This window comes from Antechinus flavipes, chromosome 3, assembly GCF_016432865.1.
Source record: "Antechinus flavipes isolate AdamAnt ecotype Samford, QLD, Australia chromosome 3, AdamAnt_v2, whole genome shotgun sequence".
Classification (NCBI taxonomy): Eukaryota; Metazoa; Chordata; class Mammalia; order Dasyuromorphia; family Dasyuridae; genus Antechinus; species Antechinus flavipes.
Window position 1 is genome coordinate 626,711,154 of NC_067400.1, and position 27,240 is coordinate 626,738,393.

General features: G+C 34.7%; 1 protein-coding gene across 1 annotated transcript; it reads right to left on the reverse strand.

Moving 5' to 3' along the window:
- Nucleotides 1-370: 370 nt before the first annotated feature.
- On the reverse strand, nucleotides 371-25,285 carry LOC127556651 (zinc finger protein OZF-like). Its single transcript, XM_051989925.1, has 2 exons — nucleotides 25,238-25,285; nucleotides 371-6,408 (listed from the first exon to the last, which is right to left on the reverse strand). The coding sequence occupies exon 2, from the start codon at nucleotides 6,245-6,247 to the stop codon at nucleotides 4,535-4,537; it is 1,713 nt and encodes a 570-aa protein (XP_051845885.1). The 5' UTR covers nucleotides 6,248-6,408; nucleotides 25,238-25,285; the 3' UTR covers nucleotides 371-4,534.
- Nucleotides 25,286-27,240: the final 1,955 nt, after the last annotated feature.

The following is a 27,240-nucleotide window of genomic DNA, read 5'->3' on the forward strand; positions in this document are numbered from 1 at the left end:
ACACAAGAAAATAAGCAATTTGGAAAGAGATACTTTGAAAAATGTTTACCAACCTCAAGCAATACAAAATAACAACAAGAGGTTCCGTTTCCTGCATATTAAAGTTGTTTAGTTACGTTTAGTTTCATTATTGTTGTTTTGCACACAGCGTCAGCAAGGCAGTGGAAGGAAATTAAATTCATTAACTACTGGTTTACTGTGGTCTTCTTGGTTAACATTTTGGAAATATTCAAATTATATCACATAAAACTGGTCATATCTATAGAACCAGTAATCCTGTTACCAAGAAGAAAACCATTTGAGAAAACAATTTAAATTAGTAGGAGATTTGAGGAGGGAACATTTAGAAAAAGATTCACCGACTCAGAAATTGTTAGAGCTGGAAACAAATGAATTTTTATTTTATAAACCAGAAAACAACACATAAGAAAACATGACATCTTCAACTATCTAGTATTTAAAGTGACAGCCATGAATAAAATTTCTTCTACATTAATATAACTAATATACACCAATAGTATGTGAATAACAGGAATTTTATGAAGTCTGATGAAAAACAAATTACCTCTGAAAGGTTTTCAGTGATCATATTCAAAGGGTTTTTTTTCCATTTAAAAATTTTAATTTGTATTCCAAACTTTAACACCCAAAGAACAATTTCTTATTTACACACAGCTGAACACAAAAAATATACAATACTGTGAACTTCCATTTCATACCAATTTTCTCTTTAAAAAAAAAAACATATAATAAATTGGAATGTAACCTGTCTCCAAAACCATTTGTACAGGATTTTTTCCTTATCTGTGGAGATGAATGAATCCCTGGGTAAGGGATGGGCAAAGTTAAGAGAATTCTAGCCTTCCCCAGTCTTGGTTTGGGACTTTTCATGTGCCAGTAGAGTCACTTCTGGTTTCAAGCTTCAAGAGAAAAGCTGGAAGAGGCCAATTTCACTTCTGAAGGTTGCTGAAGATGAGAAGATATGAGAGGAATGGACAGTCTTTATGATGTCTTTATTCCCTGCTTCTTGTACCAGAAACTTCAGGGAATCTCCCCTTGGATAAAATCCAAGTCTCTCTCTCCAGAATGGGTAATCTTTCTCTCTCTCACTGAGTGCTTTTATTCTGTATTGTTTGGTATATACTCCTGTATATACCTTCTTTGATTTCTGTTTTGCTACTGATTTGGATAAATGGGTTTCTTTGCTATGTGTTTTCTTTTTTTCTTTATATGTATTCTTTAATTCTTCATATTTGTGTTTATATATATTCTCAATGTGTATTCTTTTATTTTCTCAATATATGTTTTTGATTTCTTTTATTTTCTTTAATTTGCTATGTGTTTTCTTTGTGGAAGTGGGATTTGGTAGGAAAGTTTTAGGATTAAAAAAATCACCATTGCTAACTCTTGCTCCCCTAATTAAGAGAGAGAAACCCTTGTACTAATAAGCATACTCAAGCAAAGTAAATTCACAGTGGTTATGTTCAAAAACCATGTCTTTTTCTGCACTTTGTGCCTATCATCCCATCATGGAGGACCATGTAATTCTAGCCTTTTCCAGTCTTGGTTTGGGACTTTTCAAGTGCCAGTAGAGTCACTTCTGGTTTCAAGCTTCAAGAGAAAAGTTGGAAGAGGCCAATTCCACTTCTGAAGGTTTCTGAAGATGAGAAGATATGAGAGAAACAAAGGACAAACAATAACAATAACTATCTTCTCTCTGTTTGGAGGTGGGTAACTTGCTCTGTCACAAGCCCCCTGCAGATTATATATATTCACTGTTTTGATCAGAGTTCTTTAAAAGTCCTTTTTGGAATACTGTATTCCATGATGTCCTCTAATTTTTAGTATAAGCTGCTCCCTTTTCTGTGACTCTGGTGATGTTCTGTTTTTTGTTTTGGTATTGTTTCTTGATGCTTATGGTATGTTTTCTTTGATGGGATGATCTGGATTTTGACCATAATATTCCTGAGATTTTTCCTTTAATTCTTTCAGGAAGTTTCTCTCCATTTTGCCCTATAGTTTTAGTATATGACATTGAAATAAGTTTTTTCATTTATGACTTACTGAAAACAATGTTTAGGCTTTTTATACAAATGTTTTTCATGGAATTTAATGATTCTTAAATTATTTTCCTCAATTTGTTGTCCAAGTCAGCTGTTTCTGCTATATTTTGCATTAAAAATTTTTTTTTGCAATCTTTTTTTTTGTTGTTGTTGTTCAAATATTTCTTGCCACCTCACAAAGTCATTGATTTCTGTTTAATTTATTCTGGACTCAAATAGTCTGATACTGAGTAAGTTTTAATAGTTTTTGTTCTAAGTTACTTATTCTCTTTCAAACTCTTTCTTTCAGAGTTTTATTTTTCCTCTTGCTTTATTTCATCTAAGTATTCATGTAATCTTTGTGAAAATCCATTATTTTTTAAATTAATGCTTTTAGTTGTCATAGAGTTATTGTTTAGGCAATTAGTTGTGTTTGATTCTTTGTAAGTCTATTTGGACTCTCCCATTTTTGGGGAAAGAAACTGGATTGGTTTTGCCATTTTCTTCTCTAGTTAATTTTACAGATGAAAAGACTGAGGCAAACAGGGTGATGTGACTTGCCCAGAGTCATAGAGCTAGTAAGTTATCTGAGCCTAAATTTGAACTCAGATCCTTCTGATTCTAGGGCTGACATTCTATATAGATGCCCCTGTCATAGAGCTACTCTTTCTTTTTAAGAATTCCTAGTTTATAGTAACTGTGTATATTGATCACAATTTCCTTTGATTTAGTCATATTTCCAGCTTTTACTCTTCCTTTGAGATTTTGAGTTGTAGCCAAGTTCCATCTCTTAGTGTGCTTTTAGGTGAGATGGTTGACCTTGTTTAGTCTCAACTTGGGTCCCATAAGCTTCTGTACAGACCACCTATTGGAATTACACTGCTCGAGGTCCTCTACTGAATCCCAGAACACGATGCTAAGCCCCTTAAAGCCCTTGCGTGTCTGGGATGTCCTATTCTGCTGCCAAGCCGCTCTGGTAAGTGCTCCTTCCCAGGGCTTATAAGGTTCCCACCCTGGGGTTCTGTAGAGGGGGGTTCTCTACTCTTTCTGCTTCTAAACACAGAGTCCTTGGAAATTATAAGTTATCTTCAGCCTGTTATTGTGGTTGGGCTGGGGAGCTAGAGTTGACTTCACCGATGGTTCCCTTTCCTATTGCTAACTGGCTTTCAGTTAACTTTTTTTTTTTTAATTTTTTTGCAACTCTCAAGTCATTTAGTATAATTTCTTACTGGATTTTTGGTTACTATTTACACTGACATGAATTTCAAGTTTTTATTGGGGTAGGTATGTGAGATCCAGGTTATCTGCCTTAATTCAAGCAGTCATACAGTACTGAAATCTGTCTCGTTAGTATTCAGAACACTGAATGATTTCTAATATTTATATCTTGTGCTCAGTAAGAAGTCTTTCAGAGGCTAAAGTTTTTCATATCATTATATTTAAGGAGAATTCAAATTCTATGAGGAAGGAAAAGAAGAGGGAACAAGCATTTACACAGAGAACACTTACTAGATCTCAAGTACTGTGCTAAGTATTGTCGTCTATATTTTACAATTAAAGACACTGAGGCAAACAGCGGAAAAGTAATTTTTCCAGAACAAAGAATTTGTTCTAGTAAATGAGGTTAAATGTAAGTTCATGATTTCCTGACTCCAGGCTCACAGCTTTATCTACTTCATATACATGAAGTTCTCAATAAATTCTATTATACTCACCAAGACATCTTCTATACCTGAAAGTTTTTCCATGTCACATATTCAAATATGTGGCATAGGAGTGCTGACTGACAGAACTGAGGATATTTAGCCTAAAAAGAGAAGAGTTTTGGGAACATAATAGTTTTCATCTGAAGGCCAAGCATATGAAAGAGGAAAAAGAGGAAAAAGAGACTATTCTGACTGTCCCTAAAAGGCAGAAAGTTGTAGACAAGATGGACCTGTTGAAAGAAAAACTTCTTTACAAAAAGGTATCTCAAAATGCAATGGGCTGCCTCATGAAGTAGTGGGTTTCCTCTCAAATAGATGTCTTCAAGCAAAGACTGGATGATAATTTTTTTCAGGTATGTTATAGAGGGAATTTTGTTAGGCACAGTTTAAATGTGATGGTCTTTGAAGTTCCTTAAAGATCTGAGATTCTATCAATTATCTGATGTTGCTTAAGAAATGAGTTGTTTGTAAAGGCAAAGATGGAAACTTTGGTGGTTCATAAGGCATGAATTGTTGCTAAATATTTTGCCATTCTTATGATTCCTAATGGATGAATAGTTGATGAAGGCTTTCCCACATTCATTATTTTCAGAGGGTTTTTCTCCAGTATGAATTCTCTTACTTTAATCCAGGTTTTCTTTGTCTAGGAAAGCTTTTCACAGTCTGTATACAAAAGGTTTCTTTCTTGTATGAAGTCTTTGATGCTTCATAAGGTATGCACGCTAGCTAAAGGTTTTCTTCCTTCATTACATTCAGTTCTTTCCAATATGAAATTTCTTATGTACACTAAGGTTTCTCCTTGTTTGTGGAGGCTTCTGCATCTTTATGACACTTTTTCTGATGTGCACTAAGGCCTATTCTTTGTTTGAAGGCTTTACCACAATCAAGACATTTAAAGAGTTTCTCTCCGGAATGAACACTTTCATGTGCCGTAAGACCTATCCTAACTCTGAAGGATTTTCCACATTCATAACATTCAAATGGTTTCTCTCCAGTATGAATTCGTTTGTGGTCATTAAGAGTTGATGGATATCGGAAAACTTTTCCACATTCATTACATTCAAAGGGTTTCTCTCCAGTATGAATTCGTTTGTGGTCAGTAAGACTTGACTGGTAAGTAAAGGCCTTTCCACATTGATTGCATTCAAAGGGTTTTTCTCCAGTGTGCATTCTCTTATGATCATTAAGTTTTCCCTTTTCTCTGAAGCTTTTCCCACATTCACTGCACACAAAGGGTTTCTCCCCAGTATGAATTCTTTTATGTTCTGTAAGTTTTCCACTACGTATGAAGCCCTTTCCACATTCGCTACATACAAAGGGTTTCTCCCCAGTATGGGTTCGTTTATGTACAATAAGGTCTGCTTTATCTATGAAAGCTTTCCCACACTCATTGCACACAAAAGATTTCTCACCAGTATGACTTTTCTGATGTCGTCTAAAGTTTGATCGATTTTTGAAGGCTTTCCCACATTTATCACATTTAAAGGGCTTTTCTTCACTATGAATTACCTTATGATCATTGAGGTTTCCTTTGTCTATAAAGCATTTACCACATTCATTGCACACAAATGGTTTCTCTCCAGTATGACGTCTCTGATGCTTCCTAAGGGATGGTTTAGAGCTGCAGCTCATTCCACATGTTTGACATTTAAAAGGTTTCTCATTTGTATGACATTTCTTATGTTTCATGAGGTAAAACTTTATTTTGAAGGCTTTCCCACACTCGTTGCATTCGAAGGGTTTCTCTCCAGTATGACATTCCCGATGGCGTCTAAAGCTTGTTCTACTTTTGAAGGCCTTATCACATTGATCACATTGGAAGGGTTTTTCTTCACTATGAATTATCTTGTGTGCATTAAGATTCCCCTTATCTATGAAACATTTACCACACTCATTGCACACGAATGGTTTTTCTCCAGTGTGATATCTCTCATGTTTAATAAGGGATGAGTTGCAGCGGTAGACCTTTCCACATGTTTGGCATTTAAAAGGTTTCTCAGTTTTATGACGTTTCCTATGTTTCATAAGACATGTCTTATATGTAAAAGTTTTCCCACACTTACTGCATGCAAAGGGTTTCTTTTCAGTATGAATTAACTTCTGTCCACTAAGTTTTCCCTTGTTTATTAAGGTTTTCCTATGTTCCGTGCTTTTAAGAGGCTTTTCTCCACTACGAATTTTCTTATGTGCAGGAAGATATTTCTGAGAGCTGATAGCTTTCCCAGGTTCGTTAGATGTGGATGGTTTTTTAACATGAGCTTTTCTATAATATTTAATAAGGTCTGAGTGATAACTAAAAGATTTTTTGTGTTTGTTGTACTTACGAATCTTTTTACCTAACGAGATTTTGTAGCTCTTAAGAATATTTGAATGCTTCTTCGAGGTCTTTGCATGTATCTTGCGTTTAGGGATAGTTGTTCCTTTTTTAACTCTTTGTTGTAACACAGGGATTACACCTAGATTTTTCCCAGATATATTTTGTTCATGAGTTATTGCCATAGGTGTAGATGCTTTGTCCTGATTGTCCTTCCTCTGTAACGTGACAGCACATTTCCTGTATTTTCCCAATTTGGAATCCTGTATAACTATTTTCTTGGGCAACTCTCCCTTGGAAATGTTCTGCTTTGGCACTGACTCCTGGAATTCCTGAATAAGAGAATCTGAAAGAAACAAAAAGATGTCACTATCAACATTTGGTGGGACAGAACACTGATTTTCAGTAATTTCTGGGTAGTCCTTGATGAAGGTAAAGGTTAATAGCTCTCTTATTAAAAGGCTTTAACTTAATTTCAAATTAGCTGAGCAGATAACAGATAACCTTTCTTCTTTAAATAATGTTAAATCTCAAAAATTAAAAGTGTGATTATCATTTGCCTGTGCTTCACCTTTTTGCTTTTTTTAATCTGAAATTACAACCTACATTTTCTGTTTCTTTTGAATCATTGTTAGCAAGTGGCAAATTGTCTTAATTTTCAAAAATATCAAACAGGTTCATTCTATAAATTACTAATTGATAAGTCACATTCTAATCTTTAGAAAATTCTAGAATTGTATCATCAAAGAAATGGCTTTTATTCACTGGGAAAATAAAGCCATGACCGCTAAGACCTAGCATGGGTTCAAGATGAATTAGTGGTGCAAAACAAACTTCATCTCCCATTGCTGCTAAGTTTCTTTACTGGTTGCTTGGGAATACAAGAAAGGTAGGATATTTAAATCACAGGAAAGACATTGACTTACTGTAGTACCTAAAGGAATGCAACCAGAATACTGAAGGGTCCAGAAATGATATGGCATAAAAAATTATTCAAACAAATGAGAATATTTAGCTTGGAGAAAAGAAGACAGGCAGAGAAGCATGGCAATTAGCCTCAATTATCTGAAAGTCAATTAGGGGCACTAGATATTCACTTTTCCTCTCAATGACAAAATTAAGAACAATGAGGTTTTGAACTTGGAACTAGAACTGTGCTATAAAGGAACCAAGCTAAGCTCTGAGCGTAATGATGAGGGTGGGGGTATTTTGGCTCCCACATAAATTTGGGAAAAATAAATTTATATATTTGTTATTATACCTTTTCAAATAAATATGTCTTTGTAAAAGCCAACAAAAATCATAAGGAAGCATTTTTTCTCTCATATGAACAAAGTATATTCTCATTATTAGTTTTCCAAAAGAGAATTATCTGTTGCATAAAACAGTGACCTCACTATTTCAGGAAGTATTCAAGCAGAGGGTAGATGACCATAGATAAGGATTATTACAATCCTTGGGTGGCTGTTCTAAGGTATGTATGCCTAACTCCCTTTAAGACTCAGATCAAATGCCATTTCCTTTAAGAAGCCTTCCTTAATCTCCATCTTCCCCACCCCCAGTTGTAATACTATCTCCCTGACAGAATTCTTTTGTCTTAATTTTATATCTATCCTATATTTACTAATCTATGAAAAGTTTATATTCCCCTAAGAGAATCTGGAGTACCTAGCACAGAATATGGCTCTTAGTAGACATTTGATAAATGTCTGTTGATTTTGATTCAACCAATTAATTTTCAATAATACATTAAATGTCTACTGTGTAGCAGGAATTGTGATAGACTCTGTAGATAATAAGACAATAATGAAATAGCTAACTAATTCAGACTATGAGATTCTAGCCTTATAAGTCTTTCTCATTCATCACAGAGTCAGTGCTGAGGGGTCTGAGAATTAACAAAAAAGCTATTGTAGAACCATTAATTCCAATATTACATAATATGTTTGAAAAAATAGATAAAGAATGGATCCAACTAAATTCCTGTTAGGACTCAAATATGGTCTTGATACTTAAGCCAGATAAAGTCAAAAAAAAAAAAAAAAAAAAGAAAACTATAAACCAATTCTCTAAGAAACAGTGATATAAAATTTTTTAAAATCTTAGCAAGAAGACTACAGCAAAGATCACACACATAGGCTGAACTATACCAAAATGAAGGGCTCTTTCAATATTGGAAAACTATAGCATAATTTTCATATTAATAATAAAATCAACAAAAATATCATTTCAATAGATGCATAAAAACTTTTTGATGAAATCCATTCCTATTTAAAAAAAACCCACCACAAGGCATAGAAAAAAAAGTATTTTCCTTAAATAAGTAGTATATATCTAAAACCAAAAGCAGGCAACAAAAGTTGGCTAAGCAACATTTTTAGCAAGGAAAACAAGAAAAATAAATTGAAGGAATAAACATAGGCAAAGAGAAAACAAAGTTTTAACTTTTGCAAATGATATAATAGTTTATTTTAAAAACTCTAGAGAATCAACTAAAAAAACTAATGTTAAAAAAAAAACTTCTGCAAAACCATGAAATAAACCCATATAAATACCAATATTTCTATATATTACCAACAAAATCCAGAAGGAAGACAGAGAAAGAGAAATTTTATTTAAAATAATTACAGACAGTATAAAATACTTGTAAAGTCTACTTGCCAATAAACACAGCAACATTAGGAACATAATTTCAAAACACTTACCACAGACAAAAAAGGCAGAGCTAAAGAAATGAAAAAATATTAATTGCTCATGGATATGCCAAGCCTAATAAAATGATAATGCTACTTATATTAATTGATTTATTTAGTGCCATACCAATCAAGCTATTAAAGAATTACTTTATAAAGCTAGAAAAATAATAAAATCTGTGTGGAGGTCAAGAATATTAATGGTATTAATGGGGGCGATAGAGAGAGCCCACGAGTACCAGGTCTCTCATTATCTATACTACAACCTGTAACTATCAAACAATTTGACACTAGGCATGAAATTAGAGAGCTAGATCAGTGGAATAGATGAGGTTCACAATGTATAGAAGCAATTGAGCTTATATAGAGAATACTACTGTGCTATAAGAAATGATGACTTGAATGGTTTCAGAAAAACCTGCATTTAAGGACAGATATGTCTTCATTTCTCATTTCACTGTACTATTCTGAGATATCTCTGACTGACTTTTCCACTATGCCCCCTTTCTCTAGTATATTCTCCTCCCCTATTCAACATAATTCCAAAGGACTCATGATGGAACATGCTTTTCACTTAATATTGGACTCATAATATATTTTCTTTCTTTCTTTTTTTGGGCATGGCTAATGCAGTAAACTTTTCTGCTTGACTCTACATATTTGTAATGGGGGAAAAAAAACAAAAGAAACTAGTATATGGAAAAATTAGCACTGAATTAAAATCAAGTGTTCTAGATTTACCTATAAACTTTGATCCTATCCAACTATTTAAGCCTAGCAAGTTCTAAGTGAATATTTAATCTTATAGTTTTCAAGGGTTTCTTTTCAGAAAAAATTATGTAAGCTTTATAATAGCTTTCTATTTCATTTTTCCCTCTACTATTAATTTGGGTCTTGAATAGCCACTTTAATTGTCACATTGACACCTGAGATTTTCCTAGACACTAAATTATTTCAATTGAGATAAGAAATGGATAAGAGTAAAAGAATTTATGATATCTATCTGATGATTATAAATCCCAAATCCCTTCCTTGTTTGCAATTTTTTAAATACACTAGATTTGATGCCATTTTCTTGTTTAGTTATCTTTGTAACAGACATCTTTATTTCTTCCTGCCCAGCTATTGTAATTTCCAAATTCCTTTCTCTTTCTAGCAGCTTTAATCCAAAAATTTTCATCTTTCTGTAAAAATTTAAAATTTAAGAAATCTGTCTTTGGTTCGGAGCTAATTTTGACTTCTGGATTTATGCTGAAGCATATAATGAATTGCCTCTTACAGTTCTCTGAGTAGATAATTATCGTTGTCAGTAATACCTAATAATGAATCACTGGACATTTCTATGACAGTTTTAAACATCATGTGAATAAGAATGTCAACAATGAGAACAACCTGGGCTAGCTTGATTAATCTGGTTTCTTTACCATTTTAAGGGACAACTTGCCCTTTGGATCTTTCTTCTACAATGCATTCATTGATTATCCCCCTCTGAAGCAAAAATAAGGTTGAGATCCTTGGCTGTAATTAGGGAGAACAGTTGCCACTACTGCTATCCATAGCTAAGGAAACTTTACATCTTCATGTGCATTTTTATTGTACTTATTTTCACATACAATTTTTTAAAAATTGCATTTTAAAATACAATGTGTTTTTATTGATCTTGTTTTCCCATCATCTGCATTTTCCAGTCCCCCTCTCCCAACTCCCTCCCTCCCCCAACAACTATCTTTTATAATTAAAAACTTTGAAAAGCAAGAAAATATTAGAAATTAAGCCACATAAAATTTTTTTTTCTTTATTTGCAGCATTCTATATAACCATTTCTCCATTTTTAGTTTAGATGGTTTTTATCATTGTTGTTCTTTCACTTTACAATGTTACAATCATTGTGTATATTATTTTCCTGATTCTGTTTATTTCATTTTGTATCAGTTCATATAACTCTGTTGTAAGAGTTTTAAAATTCCTTTTTATCCATTATTATTTAGATCTAATATAGCCAATTTAATTGTGAAGAAACTGATGTAGTTGACTAAGACTAAAATTCTTAATTATGTTGATTAAAACAAAAAATTGAATGGAATAAAAGACTGGATGGTACCTAGCTGGTGGATTAAATTCCAGAATCCTCATCTCTTAGTGATTTTTTGATAAATTAGATCTAATGAGGTTTTCTTCATTAGTAATCTCTGTAATATAAACCTTTACTTTCTCCTGTTTAACTCTTGCAAATTCCTTTCTATTTCTGGCAGTTATAATCCAAAATCCTTCACCCCTCTGGTATTATTAGAAACTATATAAACTCTAGGATATCTCAGTTCCTGGTTCAGAGTTATTTTTTACTCTGGAGCCAATGCTAGAGCATACAATTTACCTTGCTTTGGTCTCCTAGATCTCTCTGTGTTCATAAATATGATTAGTAGCAATACCTATCAATGATTCATTGGATATTTCCATAATGAATCTTCCCATACTTCTCTGCATTCATTATGTTTATCATTTCATAAAGCACAAAAATATTCTCATTCATGCACCAGTTGAGGCAGGGGTTCTAAACCTTTTTTGTATGTGTCATGGAACCCTTTGATAAAGCCTATGGACCTCAGTGCCTGTAGGGCAGAGAACTGGATCTGAAGTCTGAAAAACCAGAACTCAAATCCATTTTCAGGCACTTATTGTTGTGTGCCTAGGGACAAATTAATTTTGTTTCTTCAACTGTAAAATAAAGATCTTAATAACAGCACTCATCTTGTAGGGCTACTGTGAGGATAAAATGAGATAAATATTGACAAAAGCATGTAGCATAGTGTTTGGAACAGAGTATAAGTATTTATTCCCGTCCTCAGTATATTTTTTAAATTGATAAAAAATAAAATACCTAAAATTACCAAAGAAAATAATTCCAAGCATAGTTACCAAGTATTTAAAAAAAGGTCATGGACCTGAATCAAAGAAATTCTAAAGTAATGGAAGTCTAAAAGTCAAAAAAATAAATTCTTAAAATTGAGAGTGGTTCTAAAAAGAATGATCTCAGAGAATCAGTAAAATCAATTCACATAGTCCATAGGAGGAAAGGAGTACTGAAGGAGAGATAAAGGAATTAATATGTTTATATAGCTACATTGGGGATGTTAAGGATAATTACATGACAGGAATAGAGTTTAGAATGCTGGAGTGTAATTTTGCAATAGAGTACTAGACCTGAAATCAAGAGGATCTCATTTGAAATCTGGTTTCAGACACTAGCTATATGACTCTAGGCAGGCTACTATCTCTAGCTCTCTTTCTCATCTATAAAACGGTGAAAATAACATCTATCTTGCAAGGTTACTGTGAGGATCAAAAAAGATATTTATAAAGCTGTTAGCCTCATTTCTAGCACATAGTAAATGCTATATAAATGTTATATTATTATTAATAGATTGTTTTTCAGTTGTTTCAATTATGTCAGACTCTTTGTGACCTCATTTTGGGTTTTCTTGGCAAAGGTTCTGGAATGGTTTGCGATTTCCTTCCTTCTCCAGCTTATTTTGCAGATGATGAAACTGACACAACTAGAATTAAGTTAAGGGTCACACAGCTAGCTTAAGTGTCTGAGGTCATATTTGAATCCAAGACTTGAGTTTTCCTGACTCTATCCACTGTGCCATCTAGCAGCTGCCCCTTCAGGTAGTATAAGAACCTATTAATAAGTGAAATTGAAGCTGACTCAGAAGGTAATAAGGGCTTAATGTATTTTTAAAAGGAGGTTCTTAGAAATGAGTATAAAGCAACCAGACAGATTTTATGTAGGGGAGACTGGAATCAGGGACAGCAAAAGACTGTTTAAGTCATCTGAACATGAAAAAATGAGGACCTGGATTAGGTTGCATAGAAAGAAAGTTGGATTAATAATTCCAAGAGACATAGTCAATAGAGAACACACAAGACTTGATAAGAAATGGGATCAGGAGATGAAGGACATATCTGTCTTGGAAGATTATGAATCCCACTGGCAGAAGAGAGGAAGTTGGAGAGGAAGATGTGTTGAGGGGGAGAAAGAAAAATGATATTTTTGGTTTAGTAGGGAAAAAAAATGTGTTTTGGGGTAAAGTCCAAATGGAGAGGCTCAATAAATTTGATAACCTAAGCGAAATGGATGACTACCTCCAAAAATATAGGCTTCCCAGATTATCAGAGGAGGAAGTAAATTGCTTAAATAGTCCCATTTCAGAAAAAGAAATAGAACAAGCTATTAATCAACTCCCTAAAAAAAAAATCCCCGGGACCAGATGGATTTACATGTGAATTCTACCAAACATTCAAAGAACAATTAGCCCCAATGCTTTATAAACTATTTGAAAAAATAGGGAATGAAGGAGTCCTACCAAACTCCTTTTATGACACAAACATGGTACTGATACCTAAACCAGGTAGTTTGAAAACAGAGAAAGAAAATTATAGACCAATCTCCCTAATGAATATTGATGCTAATATCTTATTTAAGATTTTAGACTACAGAAAATCATCCCCAGGATAATACACCATGATCAAGTAGGAATTATACCAGGAATGCAGGGCTGGTTCAATATTAGGAAACTATCAATATAATTGGCCATATTAATAATCAAATTAACAAAAACCATATGATCATCTCAATAGATGCAGAAAAAGCATTTGATAAAATCCAACATCCATTCGTATTAAAAACTCTGGAGAGTATAGGAATAAATGGACTTTTCCTTAAAATAATCAGTAGCATCTATTTAAAACCAGCAGTAGACATTATATGTAATGGGGACAAACTGCAACCATTCCCAATAAGATCAGGAGTAAAACAAGGTTGCCCACTATCACTGTTACTATTTAATATTGTGTTAGAAATGCTAGCTTTGGCAATAAGAGTTGAGAAAGAGATTAAAGGAATAAGAATAGGCAATGAGGAAACCAAATTATCACTCTTTGCTGATGATATCATGGTATACTTAGAGAACCCCAGAGACTCTACCAAAAAGCTATTAGAAACAATCCACACCACCATTCTCCAATTGATAAATGGTCAAAGGATATGAACAGACAATTCTCAGATGAAGAAATTGAAACTATTTATAGACATATGAAAATATGCTCCAAATCATTATTAATCAGAGAAATGCAAATTAAGACAACTCTGAGATACCACTATACACCTGTCAGATTGGCTAGAATGACAGGGAAAGATAATGCGGAATGTTGGAGGGGATGTGGGAAAACAGGGACACTGATACATTGTTGGTGGAATTGTGAACACATCCAGCCATTCTGGAGAGCAATTTAGAACTATGCTCAAAAAGTTATCAAACTGTGCATACCCTTTGATCCAGCAGTGTTTCTACTGGGCTTATACCCCAAAGAGATACTAAAGAAAGGAAAGGGACCTGTATGTGCCAAAATGTTTGTGGCAGCCCTGTTTGTAGTGGCTAGAAGCTGGAAAATGAAAGGATGTCCATCAATTGGAGAATGGTTGAGTAAATTGTGGTATATGAATGTTATGGAATATTATTGTTCTGTAAGGAATGACCAGCAGGATGAATACAGAGAGGACTGGCGAGACTTACATGAACTGATGCTGAGTGAAATGAGCAGAACCAGGAGATCATTATATACCTCAACAACGATACTGTTTGAGGATGTATTCTGATGGAAGTGGATCTCTTCGATAAAGAGAGCCTTAATTGATCAAAGATGGACAGAAGCAGCTACACCCAGAGAAAGAACACTGGGAAATGAATATAAACTGCTTGCATTTTTGTTTTTCTTCCTGGGTTATTTATACCTTCTGAATTCAATTCTCCCTGTGCAACAAGAAAACTGTTCGGTTCTGCACACATTATTGTATACATATATTGTATCTAGAATATACTGCAACCCATTCAACATGTAAAGGACTGCTTGCCATCTGGGGGAAGGGGTGGAGGGAAGGAGGGGAAAAATTGGAACAGAAGTGAATGCAAGGGATAATGCTGTAAAAAAATTACCCTGGCATGTGTTCTATCAATAAAAAGTTATTTTAAAAAATACTTTAAAAAAAAAAGAAACAATCCGCACCTTCAGCAAAGTTGCAGGATATAAAATAAACCCACATAAGTCATCAGCATTCTTATATATCACTAACAAAACCCAACACTTAGAGTTACAAAAAGAAATTCCATTTAAAGTAACTATTGATTGTATAAAATATTTAGGAATCTATCTGCCAAGGGAAAATCAGAAACTTTATGAGCAAAACCAAATGGAGAGGCTCAGAAAGCCATCTTGAGATGCCAGTGTGAGTGAATAAAGAGAGAGATGTGAATTTCCAAATTCTCAGTAGAGAAAGGATAATTAAAGACTGGAGAAGGGAAGACCTGTCTGAAATGGTGAGAGTATAACAGAGAGAGAAACATACAGGGCCAGGAAAAGGAGGAAGCAGAATATTCAGATAAAGATTCTGGAATCTGAGGCTTAGGGGAAACATTTCAGATAATAGATATGAAACATTTTAAGAGGAAAGAGGAAATCAGGATAGTGCAATCTCATAAGCCAAACAAAAAGTGAAGGGTCATTCAGAAGCACCAAACACTGCAAAGTGGTTAAAGATCAAGATTTAAGGAAATACCCCTTTTGTAGAAAGAGAGGTGGCTCAAGATGATAGAAAAATCCTTGTATCAGGATTTTTGATTCTCACTCTGGCATTGACTAATCATATGATAGTGGAACCAAGAAAAGGCATCTCTTTTGTTATTATTTCTTCAAATATAACTCAGGCTAATAGAAGAGCAGAAATGAAGAAGTTGTGAAGAACCAAAGAACCAAAAAAATACGTACAAAACAACAAGTAGCAAAATGGCTGTTGAATTGAAATGAATGGCAAACACATGATTTAGAGAAGGTCAGTGTGGAAAATGGCAGGAAAAGATGGGATCCAGAGTACAGTTGAAAAGGGTTAACTATTTAGAAAGAAGTAGAAGACTGAGGACTAGAGGCAACACATCTAAATTCTTCAATATTCCCTTCAATATTCAATATTCAACAACTTAAAGATAATGGCTCAATTCGTGTGTCAATTCAATGCTTCAAAATTCATAGTAGGAGAAACAACAAAAGGTCAGAGTGAGATATTTTTCTGGCCTAAGAAAACTTAAAAGGTCAGTAAGTAAATAATTGTGACACTTGGGAAGAGGTCTATCCTGAACCCACAGACATATGGCTGTACAGGATGAATATAGAGAGGCTTGGAGAGACTTACATGAAGTGATGCTAAGTGAAATGAGCAGAACCAGGAGATCATTATACACTTCAACAACGATACTGTATGAGGATGTATTCTGATGGAAGTGGATTTCTTTGACAAAGAGACCTAACTCAGTTTCATTTGATAAATGATGGATAAAGCAGCTACACCCCAAGAAAGAACACTGGGAAACGAATGTGAACTATTTGCATTTTTGATTTTCTTCCCGGGTTATTTTTACCTTCTGAATCCAATTCTCCCTGTGCAACAAGAGAACTGTTCGGTTCTGCACACATATATTGTATCTAGGATATGCTGTAACCTATTTAACATGTAAATGACTGCTTGCCATCTAGGGGAAGGGGTGGAGGAAGGGAGGGGAAAAAATCAGACCAGAAGTGAGTGCAAGGGATAATGTTGTAAAAAAAAATTACCCTGGCATGGGTTCTGTCAATAAAAAGTTATTACAAAAAAAAAAAAAAAGACATATGGCTGTAGCTACAGCTTCCACAGAAGCAGCAGCTTCAGGAGTTCTCAGTTCAGAAACAGTACAAGTGTTGAACAACTGGTCATAAAGAGAATATAGGGGGTCCTTTGCTGGTACTCAGGTATAGCTGTCACTAACTGGCAATTCTATTGCCCACATGCAGTTCTGGGTTGTAGTTCCATGGCAAAGATGAGTTTAGTGTCTAGGTTCAGACACAAGCAAAAAGATGTGCTAGAGCTTATGGAAGAACTAGGGGTCCTTCCTGGGTAAAGATCAGAGTGCAGACCAAGAAGGCAGTGACCATACTTGTCCTTAGATCACACCATTTTGGAAGCATCAAAATTTTGTACTCCCTCCTCCCCAGGACTAACTCTGAAAATAGAAGCACAAAAAATGCTGAAGCTTGGAATAGTGTCTTCCCACACAAAGATGAGGATAATCTAATGTTAACATAAAGTTCAAAGTCAAGAAATAGGCAGGAAAAAATCAACAAACAACAACAACAAAGAATTTGATCATAAAAAGCTACTGTGATGGCAGGAAATATCAAGTCAAGCTCAGAAGAAGATGACAATATGAAAAAGCCATAAAAAAGCCTTAAAGAAAAATGCCAATTGGACAAAAGCCCCACAAAAATTCTTGGAAGAGTTAAAGAAAGAAATGAGAGGGGAAGGAAAAATTGGGGAAGAGTGATGTAAGACAATTATTAAAAGAAAATTAATATTTTGGTAAAAGAAGTACAAAAATACTGAAGAATATGCTTTAAAAAACAGAATTGGTCTAATGGTAAAAGGAGCAGAAAAATTCACCAAAAAAAGAATTTCTTAAAGAGCAGACTTGTCCCAATGACAAAAGCAGTAAATTCAAAAGGTGAATTTCAAAAATTCACTGAAGAAAATAATTCCTTAAAAGTTGGTTTGGGATGAGTGGAATTCATGACTTTATGAGACACCAAGAAATAATAAAACAAAATCAAAAGAATGAAAAAATAGAAGAAAAATATGAAATATCTCACTGAAAAAGAACTGATTTGGAAAACAGATTAAGGAGAGATAACTTAAAAATTATTGTACTGCCTGAAAGCCATGATCAAAGAAAGAGCCTAGACATCATATTTCAAGAAATTATGAAGGAAAACTACCTAAAGGATAAAATAGAAATCAAAAGGATCTACCAGTTATCTCTTGAGATCCCAAAATGAAAACACTTAAGAATATTATAGCCAAATTCCAAAGTTTTCATATTGAAGAGAAAATATTACAAGTAGCCAGAAAGAAATCATTCAGATACTATGGAACCACAGTCAAGGTCACACAAGATTTAATTGCTTAAATATTAAAAGAACAGAAAACTTGGAATATGATATTTTAGAAGAGAAAGGATTTAGGATTGTAATCAAAATAATCTCCCCAGCAAAACTGAATATGATCTTTCAGGGGAGAAGGGGGAAAGTTGACATTTACTGAAATAAATGACTTTCATGCATTCAGACCAAAACTGAATAGAAATTTAACATTCAAACACAAGACTCAAAGAGAAATATAAAAAGGTAAACATGAAAAAAATGATCAAAAGGGACTCACTAAAGTTAAAATGTTTAAATTTCCATGTGGGAAGATAATACATGTAACTCCTAAGATCTTTATATAATCATTTAGGCAGCTAAATGGTGTTTTCATAGAGAGAGGGTTTAGATGTGAACTGATTGATGTAGGAATTATCTCCCTTTCAAAAAATGAAGAGGTAAGGAAAAGGTACGCTGGGAGATGGGGGAAGAGAAAGGGGAAATTTTTTCAATAAAAGAGTCATGCAGAGAACAGCTTTTAGACTAGAAGGGAAAAGGGGGGGTCAATGCTTAAATCTCACTCTCATTGGAGTTGGTTCAAAGAAGGAACACTATACATGCACACTCAGTTGTGTATAGAAAGGTAACTTAATCAAAGGGAAATTTGAGGGAAAGGGGATATGAGAACGGGGAGGGTTCTAAATGGGAGAACAGATTAAGGAAGTTAGTATTTAGAAGCAAAATAGACTTTTGAGGAAGGACAGGATAACAAGAAAGAGAGAAGAAGAAATAGAATAAAATAGGATGGAGGGAAATTCATGATTAGTAATCATAGCTGAATGTGAATAGGAATATCTTACAACATGGAAACAGACAGCAGACTAGGTAAGAAACAATCCAACAATATATTATTTATCAAAAGCATACAGAAAGATTTACACACAGAATTAAAATAAGGGACTAGAGCAGAGTCCATTATGATTCAGCAGAAGTTAAAAAAAATGTAGAGGTAGCAGTCATGATCTTAGACAAAGTAAAAGTAAAAAAACACTTAATTAAAAGGGATAATCAGGGAAACTACCTTTTGCTGAAAGGTACCATAGATAATGAAATAATTTCAAAAAAATTTATAGCATGGTTCTCTGATAAAGGTCTGCTGAGTATACAACTGAGGCAAATTTATAAAAATAAGAACTATTCTCCAAGGGATGATTAAAAAATATAAACTGGCAATTTGCAGATAAAAAAATCAAAGCTTATTTATAGTCATATGAAAAGAAATGTTCTAAATCACCATTGATTAGAGAAAGGAAATCAAAACAATTCTGAACATATCTACCATATTAATGAATTATTGGTGAAGTACTGAATTATTCCAATTATTCTGGAAAATAATTTAGAACTAGACCCAAAGTACTTCAAAACTGTACATAATTTTTGACCCAGCAATACCACTAGTAGGTCTGTATTCCAAAGAGATCAAATAAAAAGAGAAAGGACCTATATGTATATAAATATTCATAGCAAGATTTTTGTAGTGTCAAAGAATTGGAAATTGAAGGAATATCCATCAATTGGGGAATGACTAAATAACTTCTAACATATGATTAAGATGGGATTTTATTGTGTAGTGGGAAATGGTGAGGAGGTCGGATTCAGAAAAAATATGAGAAGATTTATATGAACTGATGCAAAGTTACATGAGAGTAACCAGAAAATTATTTTGCATAGTATTGGCAATATTATAATGATGGTCAACTGTAAAAGACTTAGCTACTGATAAAAAAAAGATCCAAGACAATTCTAAATGATTTATGATGGAGAAATAGCTATTTTTAAGAGAGAACTCAGGTTAAAATTGAAATATTCTTCTCTCTATTTTTCTTGCTTTTTAAAAAAATGTGGCTAATGTGGAAATATATTTTGTATAATGTCACATATATAATTTATGTCTAATTTCTTGTCTTTTAAAGGTAGGTGATTGGGAACTTGGAGGGAGGGAAAACATTTGGAACTAAAATTTTAAAAAGAAAAGAAGGTTTAAAATTAACAAACTTAAAATATATAGAGAAATGTATGTGTATATTAACTGTACACAAAAAGAAAAGGAAATCTATCTTTTGCTGAGTCTGGGGTGAAATATGAATGAAATGAAAGAGAGATAAAGAAAGAGAGAAAGAGAGAGAGAGAAAGAGAAAGTGACTTAGTGAGGTGAAAGATTAGGGAATGGAGTAGAGTGGTACAGCAAAAAAGGTCACTAGCTTGAAGTTCAGGGATCTGGATTGGAAGCCTGAGTCCATCCCTTACTACCCATAGTAAGTATCACCAAGTCACTTCTCTTCTCGGGGTCTTTGGGTCCATCTATAGAATGAGGAGATCTCTCTAAGATCTGCTTCAGCTCTAACTCTAGCACTGGATGAGCTGAAAGCACATTAGAGACTTCACATTGCACCATCTCTGTAATGCTTCACTAACCTGGGGAATATTTCAAAGGTCCTGTCCCATGATTGAGGAGCTGAGCTGTTGTACCAAGGAGTCCCTCGATTGTGGGACCTGTGCTCCCTGGACCAGTGCTTTTGGGGACTTCTTCTTCTGGTGGACATGGTGCTTCATTCTTTCCAACTGGGAGATCACATCTGGCTGCAAAAGGAGGAGTCCTGTTTATGGGGAAAGAAGTGGAAAGGACTGAGAAGAGAGACATTTCATGATGGGGTCCCAAACCCTTAATTCTGTAAGGAAAATAAGGTCCAAGTGGATTGCAAAGACATCTGAAAGATTCTTTTTATTGTATGCACAGGAAGCATTGGGAAATGAGTCAGTTGGTTTGGGGTTTAGACAAAAAATTAAGTTTCACTGACCAATTCCTTGCTAAGAAAATAGGAACCTGGGGCAGCTAGGTAGTGCAGTGGAGCACCAGCCCTGAAGTCAGGATGACCTGAATTCAAATCTGGCTTCAGAAACTTAACACTTCCTGGCTTGGTGACCCTGGGCAAGTCACTTGACCCCAATTGCCTCAGCAAAATAAAAATGGAACCTTTCATGGCTTTGACTAGAAATCAGGGACACCAAAAGACTGTTCAAGTCAACTGAACACGAGAAAATGAAGATGTGGATTAGGTTGTATAGAAGAAAAGTTGGATTAATAATTCCAAGAGATATAGTCAATGGAAAACACACAGGACTTGATAAGAAATGGGATGAGGAGATGAAGGACATTTCTATCTAGGAAGATTATGAGACCCACTGGAGAAGAGAAGACATTGGAGAGGAAGATTTGTTTTATTTATTATCTATCTATCTATTTACTTATTTATTTATATTTTTTTTAAATAACTTTTTATTGATAGAACGCATGCCAGGGCAATTTTTTACAGCATTATCCCTTGTATTCACTTCTGTTCCAATTTTTCCCCTCCCTCCCTCCACCCCTTCCCCCAGATGGCAAGCAGTCCTTTACATGTTGAATGGGTTACAGTATATCCTAGATACAATATATATGTGCAGAACCGAACAGTTTTCTTGTTGCACAGGGAGAATTGGATTCAGAAGGTATAAATAACCCGGGAAGAAAAACAAAAATGCAAACAGTTTATATTCATTTCCCAGTGTTCTTTCTCTGGGTGTAGCTGCTTCTGTCCATCTTTGATCAATTAAGGCTCTCTTTATCGAAGAGATCCACTTCCATCAGAATACATCCTCAAACAGTATCGTTGTTGAGGTATATAATGATCTCCTGGTTCTGCTCATTTCACTCAGCATCAGTTCATGTAAGTCTCGCCAGTCCTCTCTGTATTCATTCTGCTGGTCATTCCTTACAGAACAATAATATTCCATAACATTCATATACCACAATTTACTCAACCATTCTCCAATTGATGGACATCCTTTCATTTTCCAACTTCTAGCCACTACAAACAGGGCTGCCACAAACATTTTGGCACATACAGGTTCCTTTCCTTTCTTTAGTATCTCTTTGGGGTATAAGCCCAGTAGAAACACTGCTGGATCAAAGGGTATGCACAGTTTGATAACTTTTTGAGCATAGTTCCAAATTGCTCTCCAGAATGGCTGGATGTGTTCACAATTGAGAGGAAGATTTGTTGAGGGAGAGGGAGAGAAATAATATATTTGATTTAGTTGGAAAAAAAGACTGTGTTTTGGATAAAGTCCAAATGGAGAGGCTCAGAAAGCCATCTTGAAGTGCCAGTGTGAGTGAATAGAGAGAGAGATGTGAATCTCCAAATTCTCAGTAGAGAAGGGCTAGTTAAAGACTGGAGAAGGGAAGACATGTCTGAAATGGTAAGAGTACAACAGAGAACGAAACATACAGGACCAGGAAAAGGAGGAAGCAGAATATTCAGATAAAGATTTTGAAATCTGAGGCTTAGGGGAAACATTGGTAGATATGAAGCATTTTAAGAGGAATGAGGAAATCAGGATAGTGCAATCTCATAAACCAAACAAAAAGTGAAGAGTCGTTCAGAAGTATCAAACATTGCAAAGTGGTTAAATATCAAGATTTAAGGAAATATTCTTTTTTGTAGAAAGAGACGGCACAAGATGATAGAAAAATCCTTGTATGAGGATTTTTGATTCTCACTCTGACATTGACTAGTCATATGATAGTGGAACCAAGAAAAGGCATCTCTTTAGTTATTATTTCTTCAAATATAACTCAGGCTAATAGAAGAGCAGAAATGAAGAAGAATTGGCCTAATGGTAAAAGCAGCAGAAAAATTCACCGAAAAAAAAAAAGAATTTCTTAAAGGAGGGAAAAGGAGGGTCAATTGAACCTCATGCTCATTGGAGTTGGTTCAAAGAAGGAACACTATACATGCACCCTCAGGTGTGTATAGAAATGTAACTTAAGAATGACTAGCAGGATGAATACAAAGAGGACTGGAGAGACTTACATGAACTGATGCTAAGTGAAATAAGCAGAACCAGGAAATCATTATATACCTCAACAACAATACAGTTTGAGGATGTATTCTGATGGAAGTAGATCTCTTCGATAAAGAGAGCTAATTCAGTTTCAGTTGATCAAGGATGGACAAAAACAGCTATACCCAAAGAAGAACACAGGGAAATGAATATAAACTGTTTGCATTTTTGTTTTTCTTCCCGGGTTATTTATACCTTCTGAATCCAATTCTCCCTGTGCAACAAGAAAACTGTTTGGTTCTGCACACATATATTGTATCTAGGATATATTGTAACCTATTCAACATATAAAGGACTGCTTGCCATCTGGGGGAGGGGGTGGAGGGAAGGAGGGGAAAAAATTGGAACAGAAGTGAGTGCAAGGGATAATGCTGTAAAAAATTACCCTGGCATGGGTTCTGTCAATAAAAAGTTATTAAAAAAAAAAAGAAAACCTTAACCAAAGGGAAATTTGAGGGGAAGGGGATAAGAGAAAAGATGAGTGTTCTAAATGGGAGAATAGATTAAGGAAGGTTGTATTTAGAAGAAAAATAGACTTTTGAGGAAGGACAGGCTAACAAGAAAGAGAGAAGAAGAAATAGAATAAAATAGGATGGAGAGAAATTCATGATTAGTAATCACAGCTGAATGTAAGTGGGAATATCTTACAACATGGAAACAGATAGCAAACTAGGTTAGAAACAATCCAACAATATGTTGTTTATCAAAAGTATACAGAAAGATTTACACACAGAATTAAAATAAGGGACTGGAGCAGAATCCATTATGATTCAGTAGAAGTTAAAAAAATGCATTGGTAGCAATCATGATCTCAGACAAAGTAAAAGTAAAAATATACTAATTAAAAGGGATAATCAGGGAAATTACATTTTGCTGAAAGGTACCATAGATAATGAAATAATATCAAAAATTTTATAGCATGTTTCTCTGATAAAAGTCTGCTGAGTATGCAACTGAGGCAAATTTGTAAAAATAAGAGCTATTCCCCAAGGGATGATTAAAGAATATAAACTGGCAATTTACAGATAAAAAAAATCAAAGCTTATTTATAGTCATATAAAAAGAAATATTCTAAATCACCATTGATCAGAGAAAGGCAAATCAAAGCAATTCTGAACATACCTACCAGAAATGACAAATGCTGGAGGGAATGTGAAGAAAAAATTGATATATTAATGAATTACTGGTGGAATACTGAACTATTTCAATTATTCTGGAAAATAATTTAGAACTAGGCCCAAAGGACTTCAAAAATGTATATACTCTTTGACCCAGCAATACCACTAGTAGGTCTATATTCCAAAGAGATCAAATAAAAAGAGAAAGGACCTATATGTACATAAATATTTGTAGCAAGTTTTTTTGTAGGGGCAAAGAATTGGAATTTGAAGGGATATCCATCAATTGGGGAATGACTAAATAACTTCTAACATATGATTAAAATGGGATCTTATTGTGTAGTGGGAAACGATGAGGAGTTTGGTTTCAGAAAAAATATGACAAGATTTATATGAACCAAGATGAGAGTAACCAGAAAACCATTTTGCATAGTATTGGCTATATTACAATGATGGTCAACTGTAAAAGACTTAGCTACTGATAAAAAAAATGATCCAAGACAATTCTAAATGACTTATGGTGACAAGAGAACTGTTCAGTCCTGCATACATATATTGTATCTAGGATATACTGTGACATATTTAACATGTATAAGACTGCTTGCCATCTAAGAGAGGGGGTGGAGGGAGGAAGGGGAAAAGTTGGAACAGAAGTGAGTGCAACGGATAATATTGTAAAAAATTACTCAGGCATGGGTTCTGTCAATATTAAGTTATAATTATGGAAAAAAAGACATGATGGAGAAATAGCTATCTCTGAGAGAGAACTCAGGTTAAAATTGAAATATTCTTTCTTCTCTCGATTTTTCTTGCTTTTAAAAAATGTGGCGAATGTGGAAATATGTTTTGTATAATGTCACATATATAATTTAAGTCTTATTTCTTGTCTTTTCAAGGTAGGTGATAGAGAAATTGGAGGGAGGGAGAACATTTGGAACTAAAATTTTAAAAAGAAAAGAATGTTTAAAATCAACAAACTTAAAATATATAGAGATATGTATGTGTATATTAACTGTACACAAAAAATCTATCTTTTGCTGAGTCTGGGGTGAAATATGAATGAAATGAAAGAGAGATAAAGAAAGAAAGAGAGAGAGAGAGAGAGAGAGAGAGAGAGAGAGAGAGAGAGAGAGAGAGAAAGTGACTTAGTGAGGTGAAAGATTAGGGAATGGAGTAGAGTGGTACAGCAGAAAAGGTCACTAGCTTGAAGTTCAGGGATCTGGATTGGAAGCCTGAGTCCATCCCTTATTACCCATAGTAAGTATCACCAAGTCACTTCTCTTCTCGGGGTCTTTGGGTCCATCTATAGAATGAGGAGATCTCTCTAAGATCTGCTTCAGCTCTAACTCTAGCACTGGATGAGCTGAAAGCACATTAGAGACTTCACATTGCACCATCTCTGTAATGCTTCACTAACCTGGGGAATATTTCAAAGGTCCTGTCCCATGATTGAGGAGCTGAGCTGTTGTACTAAGGAGTCCCTCGGTTGTGGCTCACTCACCTGGACCAGTGCTTTTGGGGACTTCTTCTTCTGATGGACGTGGTGCTTCACTTCTTTCCAAGTGGGAGATCACATCTGGCTGGAAAAGGAGGGGCCCTGTTTATGGGGAAAGAAGTGGAAAGGATGGAGAAGAGAGACATCTCATGATGGGGTCCCAAACCCTTAATTCTGTAAGGAAAATAAGGTGCAAGTGGATTGCAAAGACTCTGAAAGATTCTTTTTATTGTATGCACAGGAAGCATTGGGAAATGAGTCAGTTGGTTTGGGGCTTAGACAAAAAATTAAGTTTCACTGACTAATTCCTTGCTAAGAAAATAGGAACCTGGGGCAGCTAGGTAGTGCAGTGGAGCACCAGCCCTGAAGTCAGGATGACCTGAATTCAAATCTGGCTTCAGAAACTTAACACTTCCTGGCTTGGTGACCCTGGGCAAATCACTTGACCCCAATTGCCTCAGCAAAATAAAAATGGAACCTTTCATGGCTTTGACTAGAAATCAGGGACACCAAAAGACTGTTCAAGTCAACTGAACACGAGAAAATGAAGATGTGGATTAGGTTGTATAGAAGAAAAGTTGGATTAATAATTCCAAGAGATATAGTCAATGGAGAACACACAGGACTTGATAAGAAATGGGATGAGGAGATGAAGGATATTTCTATCTAGGAAGATTATGAGACCCATTGGAGAAGAGAAGACATTGGAGAGGAAGATTTGTTGAGGGAGAGGGAGAGAAATAATATATTTGATTTAGTTGGAAAAAAAGACTGTGTTTTGGATAAAGTCCAAATGGAGAGGCTCAGAAAGCCATCTTGAAGTGCCAGTGTGAGTGAATAGAGAGAGAGATGTGAATCTCCAAATTCTCAGTAGAGAAGGGCTAGTTAAAGACTGGAGAAGGGAAGACATGTCTGAAATGGTGAGAGTACAACAGAGAACGAAACATACAGGACCAGGAAAAGGAGGAAGCAGAATATTCAGATAAAGATTTTGAAATCTGAGGCTTAGGGGAAACATTTCAGATAATAGATATGAAGCATTTTAAGAGGAATGAGGAAATCAGGATAGTGCAATCTCATAAACCAAACAAAAAGTGAAGAGTCGTTCAGAAGTACCAAATACTGCAAAGTGGTTAAAGATCAAGATTTAAGTTAATACTCCTTTTTGTAGAAAGAGGCGGCACAAGATGATAGAAAAATCCTTGTATGAGGATTTTTGATTTTCACTCTGACATTGACTAGTCATATGATAGTGGAACCAAGAAAAGGCATCTCTTGGAATATGATATTTTAGAAGACAAAGGATTTAGGATTGTAATCAAAATAATCTCCCCAGCAAAACTGAATATGATCTTTCAGGGGAGAAGGGGGAAAGTTGACATTTACTGAAATAACTGACTTGCATGCATTCAGACCAAAACTGAATAGAAATTTAACATTCAAACACAAGACTCAAGAGAAATATAAAAAGGTAAACATGAAAAAAAGTAATCAAGAGGGACTCACTAAAGTTAAAATAGTTAAATTTCCATGTGGGAAGATAATACATGTAACTCCTAAGATCTTTATATAATTATTTAGGCAGCTAAAAGGTGTTTTCATAGAGAGAGGGTTTAGATGTGAACTGATTGATGTAGGAATTATATCCCTTCCAAAAAATGAAGAGGTGAGGAAGAGGTATGCTGGGAGATTGAGGAAGAGAAAGGGGAATTTTTTTTCAATAAAAGAGTCATGCAGAGAACAGCTTTTAGACTAGAGGGGAAAAGGGGGGTCAATGCTTGAATCTCACTCTCATTGGAGTTGGTTCAACTATACATGCACACTCAGTTGTGTATAGAAATGTAACTTAACCAAAGGGAAATTTGCGGGGAAGGGGATAAGAGAAAAGGTGAGGGTTCTAAATGGGAGAACAGATTAAGGGAGTT